The sequence below is a fragment of the Peromyscus maniculatus genome, chromosome 11 (genome assembly GCF_049852395.1).
Source record: "Peromyscus maniculatus bairdii isolate BWxNUB_F1_BW_parent chromosome 11, HU_Pman_BW_mat_3.1, whole genome shotgun sequence".
NCBI classification, from domain to species: domain Eukaryota; kingdom Metazoa; phylum Chordata; class Mammalia; order Rodentia; family Cricetidae; genus Peromyscus; species Peromyscus maniculatus.
Genome location: NC_134862.1, coordinates 74325474 through 74348747, shown reverse-complemented (window position 1 = coordinate 74348747; position 23274 = coordinate 74325474). Strand labels below are relative to the sequence as shown.

Sequence of the window (23274 nt, the reverse complement as noted above, 5' to 3'; positions counted from 1 at the left end):
GAGGCAGAGATGATAGAGACAGAGACAGAGAGAGCCAGCTGCAGGGCGTGTTAGAAAGACTGTAGAACCTGACTATCACTCAAGACTTTACAGCCACTGGGTCCTTCCTTCCAGAGGCCTGGTTATTCCCTTTTTCCAGACATGCCATGAGATAATTCCAAATTCTTTTTTTTTTTTTTTGTCTGAGACAGTGTTTTTCTGTAGCCCTGGCTATTTGGGAACTTGATCTGTAGACCAGGGTGGACTCCAACTCACAGAGATCTGCCTGCCTCTGCCTCCCAAGAGCTGGGATTACAGGTTTGTGCCACCACTGCCTGGCTTCTAGTGGCTAGCTCCACACTCTGATCTCCAGGCAAGCTTTATTTGTGAGAGCACAAACAAAATATCACCACATCCCACCTCTTGGCAATATGGGTGTTGAGTTCTTAAAATTACTTCCTGCTGTCTGGGGGCGACAGCATCTTTAGGAGATCCTGAAAAAAAAATTGGGATAATTGTCAAGTCCTGGGAGAGCTAGCTGTATCATTTGTTATCCAGTCTCTGTATAATAGGAAAAGTGCAGGGCTTGTCTCAAGTTCTGGCTAGAGTAGTCTGTGAGGCTGGACCATCTCAGCCAGCCACCTTGAAGTTGTCCTGAGCAGTTTGTAGTCCAAAGCCAATCTTTAGGTAGTTTTTGTCAGCTTAGTGGTGTTACCATAGTCTAGGTGAATTGTTGTTGTGGGGCCCCATACTCCTTTGGAGACTTCAAAGGTCACTATTAGGCATGGTCTTGGTTCACTGCAGAAAACTTAAACAAAATGTCATACGCAGCAAACCTCAAAGAGATTAAAGAACCATAATTTGTTATATATATCCAGAGTACAAAACTTAATTCCTAGTTACTTGATAAAGACTCAAACACAAAAAAATCATGTTCAGGAAGTTAGATGAAGCCTCCTAGAATTAAGAAGCCTTCTAGAATTAGTTTTCTATATGACCATTAATATTATGACAAAAACCTGAAAATATATATTAATATTATACATTTTGATATAATATTTATACCTTAAGAAAAGTTTTAAACAGTCAAAATAAAACCAAAGGATTATGAGATTAGTGGCAATAGAATAGTCCCTTAATTTTCATTTTTCTTCTGTCCCATATCAGGTGGCTCTTCTGACATGATACAGACAGAGATTTTGGATTTTCCTTTTAACAAGCATGCTTGGGTTTAGAGAAGGAGAGAGACAAGCTCCAACTCCAAAGCCACCTTTAATTTTTCATTGAACTGGGACTGCAGGAAAAAGAGCCAGTTGTCTGCATGGGGGAATGTGTGAAAGCAGCAGTGTGACCAGTGAAATCACTGAGCTGCCTGAGGCAGAGCTGGCTGGTGGTGAGGGGCTAACTCCAGTGGCATTTGCTGTGGAGTGGCTACAACAGAAAACCCCCAGACTCATTCAGAGGGTTTGAGGGGGGGATAGAAAAAAGAAAACCTAGTGGGGTGGTGACTCCAGCAGGAGCCCCCAAATGCAGCTCAGTCATATGCCTGTGGCTGCAAAGCCATGGGCAAGTGGCTTTTTTGTGAATTTATGCCCCAAAAGTTGGATGCCAGATGAAGTGTAAATCTAATCTTATCAATTAAAAACTGGGAGTCAGAGCTGAGCTGTGGTGGTGCATGCCTTTAACCCCAGCACTTGGGGGGGGAGGCAGAGCCAGGTGGATTTCTATGAGTTTGAGGCCCACCTGGGCTATGGAGAGTTTCAGGAAAGGCACAAAGCTACACAGAGAAACCCTGTCTAGAAAAAAACAAAAAACATAAAAAACAAAAAATCCTAGGAGTCAGATATCAGGGTAAAACCTGAAAGATCAGACAAGCAGAGGAGCAGCCACCAGTGACTTCTTACCGCTCCAGATCCTCCAACCAAAAGGGGCCAAGATCCTGTCTCCACCCCACCTTGTCACTTCCTGTCTCCTCTCTATACAGACTTACAGACTTCCATGGTTAACTAGTGGCTGGCTCTGCTCTCAGATCTCCAGGCAAACTGTCAGAACACAAACAAAATATCACTCAACAAGTTCCCACACTCCCCAGTGAACTGTTCCATGGTTTTATGGTTCCCAGGGCCCTACTGTTCCTCCCACCCTAGGAGGAACTATTGCCTCTGCCCCATGTTGCTGTAACAAGTCTTTTTGTGAGGTTTTTTTGTTTTTGTTTTTTTTTTTTTTTGGTTTGTTTTTTGTTTTTAAATCAGGTTTGACAGCTAATAAAAACAAGCAGATACAGAGTAGGTTTTCTTTCTTTCCTAGTTTTTGATTTTTGAGACAGGGTTTCTCTGTGTAGCCCTGACTGTCCTGGAACTCACTCTGTAGATTAGGCTGGCCTCAAACTCTGAGATCCACCTGAGTCTGCCTCCTGAGGGCTGGGATTAATGCGCCAAAAAGTCCAGCAACAGAGTCAATTTTTTAAGACATGAGAGAAATATAACAAAGTGAGATGGGTGACCAGAGTGAAAGTACTGCGAGGTCATTAGGGTTTGACAACAGAGTAGTAACATGTGTAATAGCCCGTTCCAAGCATTTAATAAAAAAGTCATGAGCTGGGCATGGTGGCACACGCCTTTAATCCCAGCACTTGGGAGGCAGAGGCAGACAGATAACTGAGTTTGAGGCCAGTCTGGGCTACAGAGCAAGCTCCAGGACAGCTAGGGCTACACATAGAAACCCTGTTTTGGGAAAGAAAAAAAAAAAAAGTCCCATTATTTTGCTTATTTTCATTGGCACAATTCCAGAAAGCAAGTATGGGAATAAAATACAACATTGCAGGTTCAAAGACGGAGGAATGTTTTGCTATGTTCACTAGAAAATCAGAGATCCTCCATATTTTTCTTGGCTTAATTTAGAAAAATTCAAAGGAAGACATCATATAGTAAGATGTTGGGATGGAGGGAAACAGTAGAAGGATCAGGGATTCAAGGTCATCCTTAGCTAAAATAGTGAAGGTCTACCTAGGCTTTATGAGACTCTTTCGGAAAAAATGTTGGGGTGGGTTTTATTACATGTAATTTGCTCATTCACCTCCTCATTAGGTCTTCTAGCAGATCTAGATAATGTGAGGTTTACAGTGAATCGGTAGTGAAAAGGCCCCAGCTTCCTTGGGAAGTACTTCAGTAGCCAACCGCTGTAGGCCAGTGATGAAGGTAGACAACCCTCCACTATTCAGGATCTTCTTCCATGGGGATGCTGACATGCCTACTTTCCACAGGCAATGCGAATGGAGTAACTGTAGCAGGAAGCCAGGACAGAATGCCAACAAAATGAATCAACCCAGAGACCTTGGGCAGGGAAACTGATGACGGGTTCTTGGGTCAGAAATACACACAGAAATACCTAAGGAGGAAAGGGTTTATTTGGCTTACACCTCTAGGAAGTCAAGGCATGAACTGATTCAGAAACCACGGAGGGACGCTGCTTAGTGGCTCCAGAGTCGAGGGTACGTTTTGAGTGCAAGACGGGTAGGAGTAAGAGGGGGCTGCTGGAAGTGAGATGGTAAACAGTTTTGAGAGATGCTCTAACATTAAACCATCTCATTCTGAGGCAGCTGAAGCCTACAATCGTTGGCTGTGTTTTGCCCAAAGATGCACACAGTTGCGCTGCAAGCGTACACGGAGCACCAGGCTTCCAGCGTTGTTCCCACTACACCAGTGTGCAGGCAGCAAAGTCTTAGAATATCGTAAGGATGATTTGTCGCTCCCTTGGCGGTACTAAGAACTGAACACGGGGCCTCGGCGGCTTGCAAGGTAAGTAAGTGCTCTTGCAGAGACGCGCGGTGGAGCCACGATCGGACATTAGCTGGAAGGCCACTGATGTATTCTGTCGGTGCTGGGCCTCCTCAACGCTAGGGGCGTTGGGCATGCCCTCATTAGCACGATTCATAAGGTGACGACACTGCTCGGAGGCGTCTGCAAGGCAGAGGAGGACGGAGCTCCGGATCGAGAGAGACGCCTTTCCCCGAAACCGCCCTGGGGTGACGTCACCGGAAGCACTTAGGCTGAGCGCTCACGGAAACACCCCGGCGCTCTAAGCCCCGCCCCTCAGCGTCCTCACGTACAACGTGAGTCACGCCGAGCCAGCGGCCGGTCCCGGAAGCAAAAATCGGTAGGGGCGGAAGAGACGGCGGAAGGGCGGGCCTACGGCGCGGCGGCAGGGGGCGGGGCCGCAATGGTAACGGCCGAACCCAGGAGCCGCGCTTCAGGCAGGGCCGCCCTGTGACCGCTGCGGCCGGCGCTTGCTCCCAGTGGCCCTGCGGCTCCGTCTCTGCCATGATGATCCACGGCTTCCAGAGCAGCCACCAGGACTTCTCCTTCGGGCCTTGGAAGCTGACGGCGTCCAAGACCCACATCATGAAGTCTGCGGATGTGGAGAAGTGAGACTGCGGGGCTGCGGGGCGGGGCCGGGCCGGGCCGGGCGAGCGGGGCGGGGGTCGAGCTGGGGGGTCGAGCGGGCTCCGTGCACCGTCACGCGGTTCTCGGGACCGCAGGTTCGGTCCCTCCGACCCGACCGTTGATTGACAACTTTAAGTACATGGTTCTGTCCCCAGCTCGCCACCTCTGCTCGCTGGAACGGTGGCTTCCGCAGGGCTGACCTGAGCGCGGCTGTTTCGGTAGACTTTCCCCTCGCCCCCTCCTCGCCTCTGCCTAAGCCTGCGCCACCTTTCGGGGCGTGGAGTCAAATGACTCTCTTTCCCTCGGGGCAATGACAGAGATGGAATTTATGTTTAGCTTCTAGCTTGTGGGGTTCTGTGGTGGGCGCTTGAGATTCGGAACATGACCCAGTGAGTCTCACAGACTTAATAGTTTGTGAGACCGTTACATGGCTGTGTGTGACTGCTCAGGATGAAGATGCACACCCGGGGCGATTTCAGTTTTCAATTTTTTTTTTTCCTTTTAGCAAATCAGGTGCTGTGATGCACTTAAGATGTGGAAGGTGAATGATAAAGTCCCAGGGAATTCATCGTTTCATGAGAGACCGTTATAATTACTGTGTGGCTGTTTAGGATGAAGATGTATATACACGGGGCGATTTGAGATGTGTGTGTGTGGTCAATGCATTGGGCAGAGTCTTTTTCTTTTTTTTTTTTTCCCCCAAGGCAGGGTTTCTCTGTATGTAGCCCTGGCTTTCTTGTAACCCGCTCTGTAGACTAGGCCTTGAACTCACAGAGATCTGCCTGCCTCAGCCTCCAGAATGGGGGATTTGATTGGTTGATTGATAGTTTATTTCGAGACAGAGTTTCTCTGTGTTGTTTTGGTGCCTGTCCTGGATCTCGCTCTGTAGACCAGGCTGGCCTCGAACCCACAGAGATCCGCCTGGCTCAGCCTCCCAAATGCTGGGATTTTAAAAGCGTGTGCCACCACCGGCCCGGCTTGGGCAGAGTCTTGATCAAGTCTGGGGACTGGGTGGACGAGTAAAGCCAGCAGTCAGAGTGAGCTCTGAGATGTTTGGGGATGCCTGAACTATATATCTTGACAAATTTTGGGGGCGGCCTGGCAGGGTATGTTTGGAGAAGTGCCTCCTCTGTCATTGGAGAGTGAGTTCTCCATTGCACTAAGGAGTTTGGATTTTATCTGATAGCCACCAGGTGTAGTTTTACCCAGAGTCGCTAAGTACAGTGTGGTTGTGCCTGAAAGGTTTCTTGGAGGTGTTGTAGAAGATGGAGTGAAGGTCTGGAGGGCGGGGAAGGAGGCCAGAAAGTGGCAAAGAGTTGAAGGGGCTGAGAGGAAGTGCTTAAGTTTGATGGCCAATTGATGGGTAGGCTATGATGGCAGGATCGCATTTAGATAGTTAAAAATCACATAGGTAAAAGAATCCCTGGTTTTTAACATTTTAAGTTGTTTCAAATTTTTAAATTCAGAATATGTTTTTAAATAGATTGACTTATATTGTATGTGTATGAGTGTTATCTGGCATTTTATGTGGGCCTGGTACCGAAAAGGGGGCTTGGATCCCCTACAACTGGAGTTAATGGACCGCTGTAAGCCTCCGTGGTGCTGGGAACTGAACCCAGTCCTCCTCTGCAAGAGCAGCAGTGCTCTAACCTAGCACCATCTTCCTAGCCCATACATTTAGAGTATCTTAAACAAGACCCAGACACCTCGTTTCTAATGTCATCCTTCACCTTTAGCAAGTAAATAACCCAATTGATAGAGCTGGAAGCAAATAGAGCATTTGGAGCAACTTACCTAAATAACACTGATTCTTCTACATATGTAACTGGAGTATTTTGTAGTACTACTAGATTTTTTTCAGATAAATTGAGTAAAATCCATGGAATTACATTTATTATTTCATATTTAATATAATTCAAGAAAGTAGTTAAAAACCTATATTTTACAGAATCTTCTTATGGATATCAATCTTTTTGTATTTAGTTTTTTAGGCATTTAATATTTCCATCCCCTAGTAGTAAAAAATAAAATTTACCTAATTTTATGGTGAAAACATGCCATCTTACTGTTATTAACTATCCTAAAAATGGATACAACTTAGAAACACAGTCACAACAGGTGAAATAGATAGTATGTGCCCAGTTTTTGCATTATATTGTCTTAGGCATTTTCCTATCTTTTCCTTAAATGTTTTTAGTGGTTTTATAATATTTCATCATATAGTTGCAAGTCTGTATAACCATTTATTGTGGGGTTTTGTTGTTGTTTTTTGAGATAGGATCTCTACATAGTCGTGGCTGTCCTGGGATTCACTCTGTATACCAGGCTGGCCTCAACACACATATCTGCTTGCCTCTGCCTCCTGAGTGCTGGAACTAAATATGTGAGCCACCATACCTGGTTTATCTATTGGTAGTTTTGAGACAGGTCTTTCCACATATGGCTACTCTGAAACTCTCAGAAACCTGCCTGTCTCTGCCAGTGTGAGTGCTGGGATTAAAGCCTTGGGCCACCATGCCTTTATTATTTTTTTCCTTTTATTGAAAGTAGCAGCTGAGAGGTGGTGGTACATGCCTCTAATCCCAGCACTTGGGAGGCAGAGGCAGGCAAATCCTTGATTTGAGGCTAGGCTGGTCTACAGAGTGAGTTCCAGGACAGCCAGGGCTACACAGAGAAACCCTTCCCCCACCCCCACACCCCCAAAAAAGCTTTTTTCACCTCACATATAACCACTTATTTTTAATTAGACACTCAGTATTCCTTTTTCACTATTATAACAGAAGTTATTAGTATGTATGATCCAATCTCCTTCCTGTACTTGGTTATTTTGTGTTGCTATCTTGAGTCAGAAATTATAAATCTGATTAAGTTCTTAGACTATTTTGCTTGATTTGGCCCCAGGGTGGGATGTCAGTGTCCTAGAGAATCTAGTAAGCAGGTGTTGTGACTGTGGCCCCAGGGTGGGATGTCAGTGTCCTAGAGAATCTAGTAAGCAGGTGTTGTGACTGTGGCCCCAGGGTGGGATGTCAGTGTCCTAGAGAATCTAGTAAGCAAGTGTTGTGAGGTAGCCCCAGGGTGGGATGTCAGTGTCCTAGACAGCCTTGTGAGCAAGTGTTGATTTCTCCCCTGGTCATAGATGCTTTAGCTTCTTTTTATCAACAATTTTGAAATTGCTAAGAAGTTGAAAATTTTACTGAGTTTTTTTTTCTTACAAGTGACAGGTTCTTCATTATCTTTTCTTCATAGCTATGATTGATATTAGATGCCATGTAAAAACACAAAAGTTCAGCAAAATATGGGAGTTGTAGCACCTTCAGTCATCTCCTAGGTGATATTTAAACTTTTTTTTTCTTTAACTGTTATGGGCCTTTGATGACCCAGAAATGAGATAGATGTTTCTCATAAGGAGCAGCATTTCTTCCCTCTAAAACCTAACTTATTTTATTTGACCATATAGGTTTTTTTAATTAATTGATTTTAATATGTACACAAAGACTTGTTTGTGTCTAATTGGAAATAAATTTAAAGCTATTGGAAAGATTATAAATGTGCATAGATCTTTTCTTGACTTGATGTAAGACTATATTGTTACATAATGGGTTTCATGATGACATTTTCTGACATGTACATAATGTATTTCAATCACATTCACCTTTCATACTACACTCTTATTCCCCTCTGATTCCTGCTAATCTCCTTTTTATTCCTACCTACTCCCCCTTCTATTTTCTTGTAAGAATATATTTTTCTTTCTTTCTTTCTTTCTTTCTTTCTTTCTTTCTTTCTTTCTTTCTTTCTTTCTTTCTTTCTTTCTTTCTTTCTTTCTTTCTTTCTTTTTTTCTTTCTTCCTTCCTTCCTTCCTTCCTTCCTTTCTCTCTCTCTTTCTTTCTTTCTTTCTTCTTTTTTTTTTTTTTTTTTTTTTTATGCAGGGTCTCACTGTGCAGACCAGGCTGCCCTTGAACTCACAGAACTGAGATTAAAGGCATGTGCCACCACACTTGGCAAGAATATATTCTCTTATTTTATCTTTCCTAATTTGGTGGTGGACTCCTTTAATCTCAGCACTGGGGAGGCAGAGGCAGGCAGATCTTTGTGAGTTCGAGGCCAGCCTGGTCGATAGATCGATTCCAGGACAGGCTCCAAAGCTACACAGAGAAACCCTGTCTCAAAAAACAACAAAACCAAAAGAAGTGTACTTGTTTGTTTTTCTAGCCTAGAGTAGAGTAGGAACCAAATGAAAAGGGGTGAGTGTTGGGTCTCGGTCTCACAATAATGGGGGACAGACCACCAAAGTCTGTTAAACCAGAAGCAAACTTTATTACATAAAAATAAAGAATGAAAAAAAAATATCACGGGACATAAAAGCTTATCAGCTAGCTGAGACCACAGCCAATGTTGGAATTTTGAGGCTGTGGCAATGGAGTACTGGCCCCCATTTATAGTATCAGGCACAGGGTGCATGCTAGGAGTCACGTACAAACATCAGGCATAGGATGCATGCTAGAAACATGTAGAAACAACATGTAGAAACAATATTAAAAGTTAACTTTGGTCCAGGCAGTTGTTGGCTATAAGGGTCAAGGGAGTTAAAAGTTAACCCCTGGCTGCTGACAGAGGGGCCGGCTGTAAAGCAGACAACCATTGCTAGCAGTTAACCTTTAGAGTTGATGATTGTCTGTTTTTATCTCTTAAGCTTATAATTTTATATTTCTATATTCCTGGACCCTTCATGAGGATAATTTTGGAGTGGAGCCCTTCATTGTGGAGCAGCTGTAGGTTTATACACTATTTAACTTGACACAGCCCCATATGTTGTTAAGTGTGATAATCATTGCCAAGAAATAGTAAAATAAGATAGATGTTTCTTGCTTAAGGACACAGACAAGTCAACAATTTCAATTGGATAGTCTCTATCAGAAGGCTTCTCTTTATCTATACTTATGTAGATGTAAGTTCATCTGCAGAGTTCCCAAAAGGAAAAATTTTATCTTCCAATCATCTCCCTGCCCAGATGGAGACACTGGATGAATCCTGGTGTGTTTAAATTAGCAACTCAGACACTTAGTTAAATATACACTTTAAAGCCTCTTGTGAAACTTTCTTCATAAAACCATCCAAAAAAAAAAAAAAGTCCTATGTTAAGAATGACAGTAGTTGATGATTCATAGCATGGCTAGGACTTGACTCCTGGAGACCTAGTTGGATGGTTAGAAGGTATTGGCTCAGGAAGCCTGTCTGGGAGCAGAAGCGTTAGGACCTACTGGCATAGGTGAATGAACAAGCTTTTGTAATTTAAACAACTGATCTGTATGTACTTCCTTTTACTCTCTCTTCCTATATCAGTCTTTTGTTTTCCGGGTTTAGCAAAAGCCAGGAAAGTCAACAACATAATAAACAAAATGTTATCCAGTTGTACACTGCATACTTTATTATAAATTCTGGTATAAAAACTGGTCAATAAATAGTCTTATACTTAAAAAAAACCCCACAAATCTATGGAACATTTAAAAAAGTTTCTAAAATCAGTAAGATTTGGTTCATAAGGTCTCTGGAAAATGTACTTGCTTAGAACCTTTGTGTTAGTTCTGTTTTCAGACTGAAATATAGAGACCTGCAGGTTTTGTCTGTCTGTTTGATTTTAGACGAGATCTCACTGTATTCCTAATTGGCCCAGAACTCACTCTGTAGATCAGGCTAGCCCCAAAGTCACAGAGATCTGCCTGCCTATGCCTTCTGAGTGCTGAGATTAAAGGTGTGCACTACCAAGCCTGGATTCAGGGTATTGTTTTTGTTTTGAGTAAGGGTGTAAGTTGCAACTCTGGTTGGTCTAAAACTCGTTATGTAGACCAGGCTTTCACAGAGATCTGCCTCTCCCTCTCCCTCTTGAGTGCTAGGACTAAAAGTGTGCACCACCACACTTAGGTGGGGCTTGTTGTCTTTTGAAGTGGTAAGAATATAATTGTTACATATATTATACATATATATTATATATTAAGTGTATTTCTTATATACGTATACTGTGTATTTATTTGTGATAAAAACAAGGCAAAGTAACTGGGTGGAAGACATTGTTTTAGGTGGGATGATACGAGATCAGTTCTGAAACAGTGGAATAGACATATTCGTCTACTCTATAACACCTGCCCATCTGTCTAAGAGAACTTGGAGTTTCTGTGCAAGGCTTTACTATTCTTCCCTTTACTTCTCTTTGACTTGCTTCCTTTCCTGCTCCTCTTTCTATTACTTAGCAGCTTCACTCTTCCATTCATGCCTCCTGACTTGTGTTTCATGCTGTGTCTCTTAAACAGTGCTGCCTGTGACTGTTCACTCAGATTTCGGAATGGAGAGAATTACAGGAGTAATTGGTCAGTATTCAACCCAGGATAAGCATATTGGGCCAAGTTTCCAGGGTTTCTAGCCAGTTCATGGGCAATTGCCTTTGGTTGAGATGTTGAACTTTCATCCCTGAATTAGAAGTTCAGGTTGTAACCAAGGTGATTAGGTCATAAAGTGTGGCAGTCCATGTACTTACAGCTTTGATTTTCTAAAAATGAATAACTAATTGTCACTTAGTTTTACAGAAGCTAGGGTTGCAGTTAGGTGATATGTGCCCAGCCTGTGAAAGGCCCTGAGTTCAATCTCAGGCATCAAAAAGCAAAAAGAACTGGGCGGTGGTGGCGCACCCCTTTAATTCCAGCACTCGGGAGGCAGAGGCAGGTGGATCTCTGTGAGTTCAAGGCCAGCCTGGTCTACAAAGTGAGTTCCAGGAGAGGCGCAAAGCTACACAGAGAAACCCTGTCTCAAAAAACCAAAAAAAAAAAAAAAAAAAAGCAAAAAGAAATCTTTTAACTGGGACTATAAACCCAGCTTTTAAAAACATTATTTTTTTTTTATTTATTGAATGTTATTCTAATCTTAAATAGTCTTATAATAAACTCAGAGTCAGATATTGGGGTGAAAGCTGAAAGATCAGAGAAGCAGAGAAAGCCACAGCCACCACCTCTTACCTCACCAACTCCACAAATCCTCTGACTGAAAAAGCCTCTGAGTCCTCACCCGAAAGGGTCTCAGCTGAACTGCTTTAGTTCCTGTGTCCTTATATACCTTTCTCTGCCCTGCCGGCACTTCCTGGGATTAAAAGTGTGTGGCACCACTGGCTGGCTGTTTCCAGTGTGGCCTTGAACTCACAGAGATCCAGACAGATCTCTGCCTCCTAAGTGATAGCATTAAGGGTGTATGCAACCACTGTCTGGCCTCTATGTCTGATCTAGTGGCTGGCTCTAAAGCAGTTCAGCCGAGACCCTTTCGGGTGAGGACTCAGAGGCTTTCAATCTGAGCATTCATGGAAACAGGATGGGCTGAGGAGTTGGTGAGGTAATAGGTGGTGGCTGTGACTTCTCTGATCTTTCAGCTTTTTACCCCGATACCTGGCTATGAGTTTTTTATTATAAGAACATTAAGATTTGAACAACAATTAAAGCTAACTGTCTTACATCATTTCCCCCCTTCTCTTTGGCCAGCCCTTCCTGTGTAATCCTCCACTTGCTCTCTCAAATTCATGACCTCTTTCTTTTGTTGTTGTTGTTGGTGGTGGTGGTGGTGGTGTGTGTGTGTGTGTATGTATTACGGCAATCATGCCTGCTTAGTAAAGTATCGGTGGTTGTAGGTTCTCTAAGAACCATAGCCTCACTAGTCCCCGGTATGATTTCCTCTTGAGTGGCCGATTGGAGAGCTGGTGGTTACCACCAGGACACATGTGCCACTCTTGTGTCCTTGCATTTGTTCACATTTATTGTTCCATGTTAGTTGTTGTAGTTCACAGTTATTAAACCCAGTTTTCTTAAGGACTAAAGGACCAGTGAACTGGACAGCTCCTGCCCCCAACTTAGAGGCTGGCAACTTGTACTTAGCATCAACCAGGTGCTGCTGTATGACAAAGCAGGCCATGTGTTGTTAGGCCAACTTTTTTCTTTTTTTAAACCAGAAGTCACAATTTATACAACAATAACAACAACAACAAATCTCAATTTTCTTGACAACTTTTCAAGTAGGAAAACAATACCATTCATACTAGCAAACACATCTGTGTGTTGCTGATTTGTGATGCTGACTTATCTTCTAATGAAGTTGCCCGTCTGAGGCACGTGTAAAGCATATGGCCTAGCATGTTGGATAAAGGCCTGGTATTACACTAGCAAGAGTACTAGCATACTCTTGAACTTTCTGGGCTTTTCTTGGCTCACAGAATGGTTTTGGGGATCAAATTTTACAAGTAGTGAAATTGGAATTGATACCGATTATCTTTAAGTCCTCACTTTGTTTTTTTTCACGTATCACTTCCTGCTCTCTTACCTAGGTTAGCACCATAAATACTTGATGAACAAATAGATGATGAGCCTTTCATAGATTTGTTTTAAACGTCATGCACTATTGAACGCGTTCTGTGAAGTCAGAATTGGGTTGGGGTGAGAAGGAAACAGTGACGACTGTGAAGATAATGAGCTGCCCTGGTCTCTGCTTCTGTGCAGGCTAGCTGATGAACTGCATATGCCATCCCTCCCTGAGATGATGTTTGGAGACAACGTTCTAAGGATCCAGCACGGCTCTGGCTTTGGAATTGAGTTCAATGCTACAGATGCACTCAGATGTGTGAACAACTACCAAGGAATGCTTAAAGTCGCCTGTGCTGAGGAGTGGCAGGAAAGTAGGTGAGAATCTGGGCGGTTACAGGCCAAACATAGGGAAGACGTGGTCAGTAAGGATGTGTGGGTTTTATCAGAATTAAACTTTAAAACTGTTTATTCTAAAGCTCATTTTTCTGAGCCATAAACCGAAGGTTAAGTTTTACACACCCTGCTTGAATATTTGTTAAGTTGATACATTTGAGCTGAGCTGTATAGGTAGGTATCCTTTCTCCAGACTGTCGGTGTCCTTAAGTCCAGTCAGTCCATTGTATTTTAATGTTCCTGTTTTTGAAGAAAAACATTTTCTTGTAATTTTCATTGACTATCTCCCTGTAGAGTATTAAAACTAAGGGAAATGTTTAGTTTTTGTTTTTTGCTAGTTAAATCAGCAGTTATTTACGGTATACTGGGTGTTTTGGAGGATAGAAAGAAATGTAAGCTTTAAGTCATGTCTTAGGCAGTATAAGACGACCTAGCAAGACTGTACCAGCACTGACAAGTTAAATAACAGCTAAATGTTCAGAAAACAGTAAGAAAGGTTTATGCTAGTGAATGGCAGTGTATGTATGCCCTTAATAGGATGACTTACATTGTATGTGTATTGTAGGGTATTTTATATTACATATACAATGTATAAATTGGTGTGCATGTGAATATTGATAATATGTGTTCTAAATCTCATCTTTTTGCTTTGGTATTTGAGGACGGAGGGTGAACACTCCAAAGAAGTTATTAAACCATATGATTGGACCTATACAACAGATTATAAAGGAACGTTACTTGGAGAATCTCTTAAGTTAAAGGTAAGTTTGAATTTTTTGTTGTTATGAATCATTAATTTTCTTGGATAATTTCAGCACTAGATCTTTTACTATGGTTATTTTTCCTCACTGCTTTTATCCTGCTTATTTTTGGTTGTGGCAGGCTTTAGAACCTTATATGAGGGGATTTAGTTTAATTAATTAATTATATCTGTTAGTGGAAAATAAAAGAAAGATATAGGCAGTTTCCTATTTTGTTTTTCTTTCCTCTCGATTTTTTTTTTTTTTTTTGAGATGGAGTCTTAAGAGGCTGATATTGAACTTTTGGGCTCAGGTACCCTTCCGGCCTGGGCCTCCTGAGTATCTGGAACTATTGGTATGCACAAGTACCTGCCTAGGAACAATGTTCTTTAAAACCTTACTTTGTCTTGGTGTTAGCAGTGTCACAGTTAAGAAGCAATCTGTCCTTGGTAATGCGTTATTAGGTGGTTTAGATAGAAATGACTAGCTAGTAGCCTAGAGTTTTACATATGAACAAACAGAACTGTTGAACAGAAAACTTATATCCTGTTTGCACTGAGTATGAATTGGTATGATTTTAGATGAGTTACTTTTTTCTTTTCTTTTGAATGGCCAGGAGCTTTCTGTGTAGTCCAGTTTGGCTTTGAACTCAGAGATTCGCCTGCCTTTGCTACCCCGGTACTAGGATCAAAGTCGTGTGCTATCACACCTGGCCCTTTAGGTGATATATTTAATCAAGACACCTTGTTACCAGTAAGTTGAGAAAACAGTAATGCTTATCCATCACAGAATTTTTATATGACTAGCTCACAAGCACATCCTAATGACCTTTTAGCATGTTGTGTTAGTGCTGAGCTGCTCTGTGTAATCCCTGCCTGAGAACGTCTCTTGATGGGAGGGGCACTGGGAACGGGGAATTGGAAGGTCTCTATCTACTAGCTGCATTTAAGATCTACAGTTACATGGAAGGGGAACACGTGGGCCTTAGGTTGTCTGTCCGTCAGTCATAAGGAAGAAGATTGTTTTAGTGTAAACTGTCTTCCTTAACAGTTATTTAGGGCTGGTGAGAGGGCTCAGTGAATAAAGGGACTTGCTGCCAAGGTAGATGACCTGTGCTCAATCCCTGGAACTTACTGTCATGGCAAGACAGAGCCAGCACCTACAAGGTGTTCTCTGACCTACACACACACACACACACACACACACACACACACACACACACACACACACCACACAGAACTAAATTTTGTTAAAGTAAGTTATTGGAGGCTGTATCATAAGTTGATGTTAGCTGGACGTGTGAGAGCATGCATGAAATACTTGTCCACAATTTTTTAGTTTCATGAGATAGAAACTAATTCTTTTGGTGTGTGTGTGGGAGGGTGTTCTTATTTTCTTTTTTGTTTTGTTTGTTTGTTTGATTTTTTTTTTTTTTGAGACAGGTTCCTCTGTGTAGTCCTGTCTTTCCTGGAACTCTCTCTGTAAACCAGGCTGGCCACCAACTGATAGAAATCAGCCTGTATTTTCCTCTCAGGTGCTGAGATTAAAGGTGTTTACCACCACGCCAGCTGAAACTAATTCTTAGTTTCTCCTCCTCCAAACTTTCCTGTGTGTCCTTCCAGTACAGAAACAAATTTGAGAAAATAAGACGTTCACTCATTGATTCATTTCATCAGCTATATCTTAAACTTTTGCTGTGTGCCATTGTGTAGTGCAGTGAGAGAGTGGGGTGACTTTATTCTCTTGAGAGCTTTACAGACTGTGGTCTCTGTCCGAGCTTCTGATGGAAGAAGTTGGCGGAGAGCTTAGGTCATTTGATATTTTGTTGCTGGGAATGAGGAAATTGGATTTTTTCAAACCTCATGCAATAGTGATGATGATTGCTTTATGGATTCACTTAGGAAAAGCTGCATTAGCTGTAAGTATAGCATCTGGAGCAAGAACCAAGGCAATAGAGATGGAGTCTGTATAGGAGATAAAACTGTGTTTGGTATTCTCTTCCCAACACTTTCACTATAATATAATTTCTTCTAAGGTGTTGCTGATGTCAGCATGATCTCCCACTCCGGTAGTGATGAGTATGTCCTCAGGCTTTGTCAGAATATAGGCTTTGCTTCAAACCAGCATCATTTACCAGCTTGGCAAAGCAATTTGCTCGCGCTTGCGCTCTCTCTCTCTCTCTCTCTCTCTCTCTCTCTCTCTCTCTCTCTCTCTCTCTCTCTCTCTCTGTGTGTGTGTGTGTGTTAGGGGTATACATATGCCGCAGTGTGTGTAAGTTAAGACATCCTTGGGTGTGGATTCTTGTCTTCCATCTTGTTTGAGTCAGGGTTTCTGCTGTTTTTTCTGATGTGTCCAGCAAGCTTCTGGGGATTCTCCTGTTTTCACCCCTAGGAGCACCAGGAGTGCACACATGCACTATTGTGTCTAGTTTTCTGTTGATTTGGGTTCTTCAAAGTCAGACCTTGCCCATTGAGTCATCTCCCCACAGTCTGATCTTTTGCAGAGTCTTATTTTGATAAATGGTTAAAAAATGTTTGGGTGACTGTCAACATAGTGTCATCATGTGTGGCCCACCTAACACATTAGTGCTTTTACAATAACAAACAAACCAGACGGTTTCTAAGTCCATGTAGTTGAGAAGGGTTACACATATTAGCATCGTTGTGTAACAGTCTCCCCAGGGCTGGCCTTGCACGCAGGAGCCTCCACACCTGGCTTTTCTGTGGATCCTGGGGATTGAACACAGGCTGTCATGCTTTTGCTTCAGGAACTGCATTTCCCGCCCCTAAGACAGGTGCCATTTTAACCGAAGAAAGTATTTTTCCAGTTCCAGATGAGTGTATATATACAGATGCATAGTGATAGCAGGGATCCACGCTTACCTTTATGGTAGCTGTAGCTTATCATGCCGATTTTCAGTTGACAGTTTTCTCATCTTCACAACAGAATACTTACATTATGAAAGATGGTCCACTTGGACTCTGATAGGAAGCCGGAGCACCAGTTATCTATAGTGTTGTCAGAATGGAGGCAAAGTCTAATCTCTCAGTGTCTACTAATTACATCTATCTAAATTTAGAACTGTATGCTGTTGCTATGCAGAGAAAATTATAAAAACTTTCTTGCAACTCTAGTGCTTTATATTAAAACTCCCCCATTTAAAATTGTGTATTTCAGGTTGTACCTACAACAGATCATATAGATACAGAGAAATTGAAAGCCAGAGAACAGATTAAATTTTTTGAAGAAGTTCTCCTGTTTGAGGATGAATTACATGATCATGGAGTTTCCAGTCTGAGTGTGAAAATTGTGAGTATTGTGATTGTTAAATTGATATCATTCTTCTGTTCTTTTTTTGTTTTTTTTCAAGACAGGGTTTCTCTGTGTAGTTTTTGGTGCCTGTCTTAGATCTCATTCTGTAGTCCAGCCTGGCCTCAAAGTTACAGAGATCCGCCTGGCTCTGCCTCCTGAGTGCTGGGATTAAAGGCGTGTGCCACCGCCACCCGGCTTATTCTTCCGTTCCTAACATTGGCTAACATGATGCCATGTAAAATTTCTTTTGTGTCTAGAGCACATCTTAGTGAATAGCCTTTATGAAATTTATGAAAAACGTGGATATATTAGTTTTTTTTTTTTTAAATATACTTGCCTGGCTACTTTGTAGGTTATTTGCTTATTATTAACTTGAATAAATGAAAACTGTGGCTTAATTCTCATGTTTTGAATTAAAAATGATTTTTGTAGGGTCTACAAGTAGCCTGTTGGATTTATTTTATATGTATGAATGTTTTGCTCTCATGCACTACTTGCTTGCCTGGTGCCCTTGGAGGTCAGAAAGGGCATTGGAACTGGAGTTACAGATGGTTGTGCGTTTAGGACACTAAAACCATGTGTCCTGCCAAGGGCTGTGAGGCTAGTTGGAGCTAGGAGAGGACCTCTGTCTAGTTGGTCCCTGATTTGGAATGATTCAACTTACCATTATTTTGTCTTTATGTTGGTGTGGAAGTGATAAACATTCATTCTTAACTATATTTTGGATTTTGAATTTTGTCTTTCCCATGTTATCAGTGTGTGGTTTGATACTCTTGATGCTGGGCAGTGAACTGCAGTGCCGGGTCAGCAGTGTGACTGGAAATGCCTGGTACTCTGTGTCCTTGCATTGCTGAGCTATGATATCAAATAGGTCAGATCGTTAAGAGCATCTTAGATGGGTATTTTCAGTGTGATGGGCTTTTAGGATGTGTCCATAAACCAGAGAGCATATTTACTGTGGATTGACCTTTCTTCAGTACTTCTCTTTTTTTCTTTTCATAGAGAAATAAGGTATTTAATTTTCATTAACATTTTAATGTACTGTTTTTATCTCCCTAGAGAGTAATGCCTTCCAGCTTTTTTCTGCTGTTGCGGTTTTTCTTGAGAATTGATGGGGTGCTTATCAGAATGAATGACACAAGGCTTTACCATGAGGTACTGGCACTCATGTTATGAGTATACTAATTGATATGGAGCCTGCTTATGTTGTTTTATTGTCACTTAGGTTTTGAGATTAAGTAATGATTCTGGTTAAATGGTCTTATATTAACCCATAAATTGAGCGTTTTAAGTTTACTGACTACACGTTTTTCAAAGTTCTGTTAATCAAAAATGTTTTATAAAAAACACTTTCTGGGTATGAGTGATGCCTTGACTAAAAATTTTGTATATATTTAACCTGTGTTTAAGGAAAACTGTCCCTTAGCTTGTAACTTTTATTGATAGTATTACTATAGAATGTCCTGATGTTAACAATCCCACTTAAAACATAAAAAACTGCCTCCTAGAGCTTGTATCACATGCTCACGTGGTAGTTACTCTAAAGGTGGACAGCGCTGTCTTCTGTCTGAAGGAACTTACGCAGGTTTAAACAAGTGTTAAAGGATGAGTTTAAAGTGAGTCATAGGAGTTTTCCAGTAGCTCGAGAACAGCTTGTCTTTTCTGAATATTTAAACTTACTTTATAAAATTATCCTAAAAGGTTCTATTACACAGTAATTTATAAATATTTATCATGTATTTGATCAGAGTTGTATGCACTTGAACATTCACATGAACATGAAGGAACTTAATAAATTTGATTCAACTGTTTATATCCATACAGTAGTAGCAGAAAAATAAATTCCCATCAACATTGACGGTAAAGAACTAAATTGAGCTACTTTGGAAAGGTGCCCATCTCAGTGAATTTTTAAAGTTCAGTGTGAACTATTTAAGATTTTGTGTTCAGGCTTTGAAATTTTGTGTTATCAGAAGTAGCTATGATTGATATTTTATTTCTTATTTATTACTGATTTTTTTATGGTGAACATTAATTTTTTTCTTGTTTCTTATTAATATAAAAGACTGAAACCTTAAAGGAGTATAATTTTGTAGAGTTTTCTGTGTTGAGAAGTTTTTATCCTAAAAGCAAATTATAATAAATTTTCAATTCATTCTTAGTTTCCTTCTTTCTTTTCTTTCTTTCTTTCTTTCTTTCTTTCTTTCTTTCTTTCTTTCTTTCTTTCTTTCTTTCTTTCTCTCTCTCTCTCTCTCTCTCTCTCTCTCTCTCTCTCTCTCTTTCCTTCTTTCTTTCTTTCTTTCTTTTTGAGACAGAGTCTCTCTCTGTGTCTCTGACTGTCCTAGAATTTATTATTTCTATTTAGACCAGGCTGCCCTCAAACTCAGAGATATCTCCCTGCCTCTGCCTTTCTTGTGCTTGGGTTAAAGGTATTCACCACCATTCCTGGCAAAATGCGGTTCTTTAACCTAACCATAAAAGTCTTAAATGAGAGAAACTGAGTACAAAAGGGTGGATTTCTATTTATTTATATTGATTGATTGATTAATTAATTAAATTTGGGTTTTTTTGAGACCTGGTTGTCCTGGAACTCACTCTATAGACCAGGCTGGCCCCAAACTCACAGAGATTTGCCTGCCTCTGCCTCCAAAATGCTGGGATTATGGACATGTGCCACCAGGCTTGGCTTCCCCCTAGACTCACCCAGTGTTTTACTGTATAGCTCAGGCTGGCCTTAAACTTCTGGGGTTCTCCTGCCTAAGACTTCCAAGTACTGTGAATACAGGCACACACTACCAAACCTAACTGTCCTCCAGTGCTTTCTTGACACACTAACAGCTGTATAACATTCTGTTTTGGTGTCAGGGTTTGTTTGTTTTTTGAGTCAAGGTTTTTCACTATGTAATTGTTGGCTCTGAGACTTGCTATGAAGACCAGGCTGGCCTTGAACTCACAGAGGTCTACCTGCCTCTGGTAAAGTAAGGAATTTGACAAGATGTTTGTGGGAATAGGAATGAATTTTTAAAAAAAAAAATTAAACTTTTTTTTTGGAACAAAAGGAGCCAGTGAAAAAATAAGATAGCTTACGAAAAAGATTTAATTTAAAACTTGAAGCCTGTAAATATCTCTGTATTTTTATTGTACATAGATACATCCCATCAAAGTACAGCTTGTGTGTGTGTGTGTGTGTGTGTGTGTGTGTGTGTGTGTGTGTGTGCATGTGAGTGTATGTCAACATGGTAATAATCAAGTCTGCTTGCTTGTGTGTGCCTGGAGTTACTTCTGAAGTTACTGTGTTTATAGGGATAGGAAATAGTATTTCAGAATTCTTGTTGATAATTAAAAACATTTCTCAATGTAGAGCCAAATATTTTCATCACAATTCATGCTTCCCTTACAAGCTGTCCTAAAATGTAGACAGTCTGTTTTATAGGAAGGATTTTTGTAAAATCAATATAAAAATACGTTGTAATTTTTTTTATTTTTAAACATAGGCTGACAAGACCTACATGTTACGAGAATATACATCACGAGAGAGCAAAATTGCTAATTTAATGGTAAATACTTGAATTTTAATGATTCATTTTAAACCTATTATCCAACTAATCCCATTCTCTAAATTGACATTGTAAGTGTGCTCATCCTCAGGGCCCTGCAGAGTGATCTGTCGAGTGCCCCTCTTCTGAGTTTGTCTCAAGCACCAGGGCATCAGGAGTTGTTCAGTATCTTAGCTGCCATTCACCTTATTTCCACTGTCTGTTCTGAAGAAACTGAGACCCGGAGATGCCATGATCTGAGTCCCATAGCTGCAGTTGACGCCACTGGATGTTCGTCTAACTTAGTACCTTAGTGCCACTCTAGAATTATTTTTAAATACTTTTTTCATTTTTTGAGATTATACTATACAGTTCCATAAATTTTTCCTTTCTGTCCTCCCATGTACCTCCCTCCCCTTACTCTCTCTCTCTCAAATTCATGGTCTCTTTTCTCTCCAGTAGTTGTTGTTGAATGTGTGTGTTTCTTAAATACATAAATACAACCTGCTCCGTCTGTATAATGTTATTTGTGTGTATATATTTTTACACATTTCTTTTTCTTCCAAAAACTGGTCATTCTGGGCCGTGACCTGTGTATTCTGGCATAGTTTTCCTGTATTTTACTCATTGGAATTTGTGAAGCTCTTCCTTAGTACTTGGATTTTGCAGAGTGGCTTAGAAAGTGGTACCTTTCTACAAACTTAGTATTTTTTTAACCTGTGTACTTATTTCTATCTGAATATACAGTACACTTGAGTTAGAATAGTTACTCAGTTTCTGTCATAGAATATGAACTGGGCACTAACTCAAGACTTGTCTTTCAAGTTACTCAAGGAACAGGAACCAGGAAGGATTTAGTCAAAATGTGTAAAAGTCTTTCAGGACTTACAGTAGCACTGTAAGTTTCTTAACCCTGAGTTCCTTAAAGGTCATTCAACAACACAGTTGAATAACTCAGTAGTGACAAATACCTTTTATTTGGGAGAGCACTTAATGATGCTCCTTATAGTGTGTGGTGTCCCTGATTTTGAAATTGGCATCCTTTGTGAATGTTTGAACTAGAAGATCTCAGAAATTGTTCAGGCCATAACTTAAGTATTTACTAATACGATTTTGTGTTTTCCCTAGCATGTTCCACCTTCCCTCTTCACGGAACCTAACGAAATATCACAATATTTACCAATCAAGGAGGCAGTTTGTGAGAAGCTAGTATTTCCAGAAAGGATTGATCCTAACCCTGCGGACTCACAAAATACACCCTCGGAATAGAATGTGACACAGCATACTCTCCATGTGGAACCTGACGGACACCTTGGCTATCTGTAGGGATAGTTTTATTATGAGAATTAATTTCCTTGCTTATGCTCAGATTTTCTGTAGCCTTAAAGGAAAATAAAAGATCGTTGCAGGCAGGTTCCACTCAACTCCCATTTATACTGTCTGTCTTCAAATTTCTACTGGAGATATATGCTCTGGAGCTAAATTTGGATTCCTAAATTATCACAGATTGTGACCTCAGCAGCAGTGATGTGTATGTGTCTCAGGAGGCGGACATGATCTGCATCCATCATGAAGCATCATCTTCTCCTGTGAAGAGGCTGAATTGTAAATTCCATCACTGAGTCCCGATGCCTGTGACTTCATAGGATTCTGACTGCATGTTGATGTACTGTATTGGCTCTTGGCTTTGGGCTTTCTGGTGTTTATTCGCACTTCTGCAGAGTTGTGACATGTCACCTAGGAAATTAATCTTGTATTCGTTAGTTTGAGTTTCTGGGCAACATCATATTGTGTGTGTTTGTACACACATGTATTTTTAAAACTCTTCATTTAAATGTCTTTGTCTCTGAGTAGTGTTAGATACTTATTTTGATAATTCATTGTTAAAATTGTGGAGAATTAAAAGAATTGACTTTTTTTTTAAAGAAACAAAAAAAGCGGGTGGTGGGAAAGATGAATGTACTTCTGAAGATTTTATTTTAGTGTATTCTGGTGAGGAATACCAAGAAAATGTGTCTTTGGCCATTTCTAAATATGACATATACCATTTTATATTTATTTGTCCAAGTGTCTTTTGTAAGAGGAGAATAAATAATAAGGAATTACGGATTCATATTTTGCTATTTATTTCAGCTTTCCTTGAGCTTAATTGAAGAGTGGCTTAGGATCTCTTTTCATTCACTCCTTATGTTTTGAGCTGTCGATAGTGCAGATTACAAATGGAAATTGGTAGGCAGTTATGAACATGATCCCCTAGTTTACCTCTGAGCTCTTACCCTCTTCTCTCTGTTCTTTATATTCTGTGGGCAGTTTAAGAGGTCAGAAAACATGCATGCATGCCATGTATAGTATCCCATTCAATTCTGAGTGCTGTGTTGTCTGATGTGGTATAGGGAATACATAATGAAGGCATACAACACAGTTGGTCCTTTATACCTGTGGGTGCTACATACGTGGATTCAACTAGCTACTCATGAAAAGATTTGAAAAAATACTCCCATCTATATTGACCATGCACAGGTTTTTGCCATTATTCCCT

The 23274-nt window shown here is 40.9% G+C and overlaps 1 protein-coding gene across 2 annotated transcripts; it reads left to right on the top strand.

The window, feature by feature from the left end:
- The first annotated feature begins 4081 nt into the window (after window positions 1-4081).
- Tiprl (TOR signaling pathway regulator) lies at window positions 4082-22844 on the top strand. 2 transcript variants are annotated; one of them, XM_006988109.4, is made up of 7 exons: window positions 4082-4402; window positions 12950-13129; window positions 13809-13908; window positions 17065-17196; window positions 18259-18354; window positions 20694-20756; window positions 21864-22844. In XM_006988109.4, the coding sequence occupies exons 1-7, from the start codon at window positions 4299-4301 to the stop codon at window positions 22002-22004; spliced, it is 816 nt and encodes a 271-aa protein (XP_006988171.1). In that variant the 5' UTR covers window positions 4082-4298; the 3' UTR covers window positions 22005-22844. The 2 variants fall into 2 exon arrangements, with proteins under 2 accessions (XP_006988171.1, XP_042114422.1); XM_042258488.2 differs by lacking the exon at window positions 4082-4402 and adding an exon at window positions 4507-4639.
- Window positions 22845-23274: the final 430 nt, after the last annotated feature.

Coding starts and splice junctions, on each gene's coding strand:
- Tiprl (XM_006988109.4), top strand. CDS start 4,299: ATGATGATCCACGGCTTCCAGAGCAGCCACCAGGACTTCTCCTTCGGG. Junction 17,197..18,258: donor CCAGTCTGAGTGTGAAAATT/GTGAGTATTGTG, acceptor TTATCTCCCTAG/AGAGTAATGCCTTCCAGCTT. Junction 20,757..21,863: donor GCAAAATTGCTAATTTAATG/GTAAATACTTGA, acceptor TGTTTTCCCTAG/CATGTTCCACCTTCCCTCTT.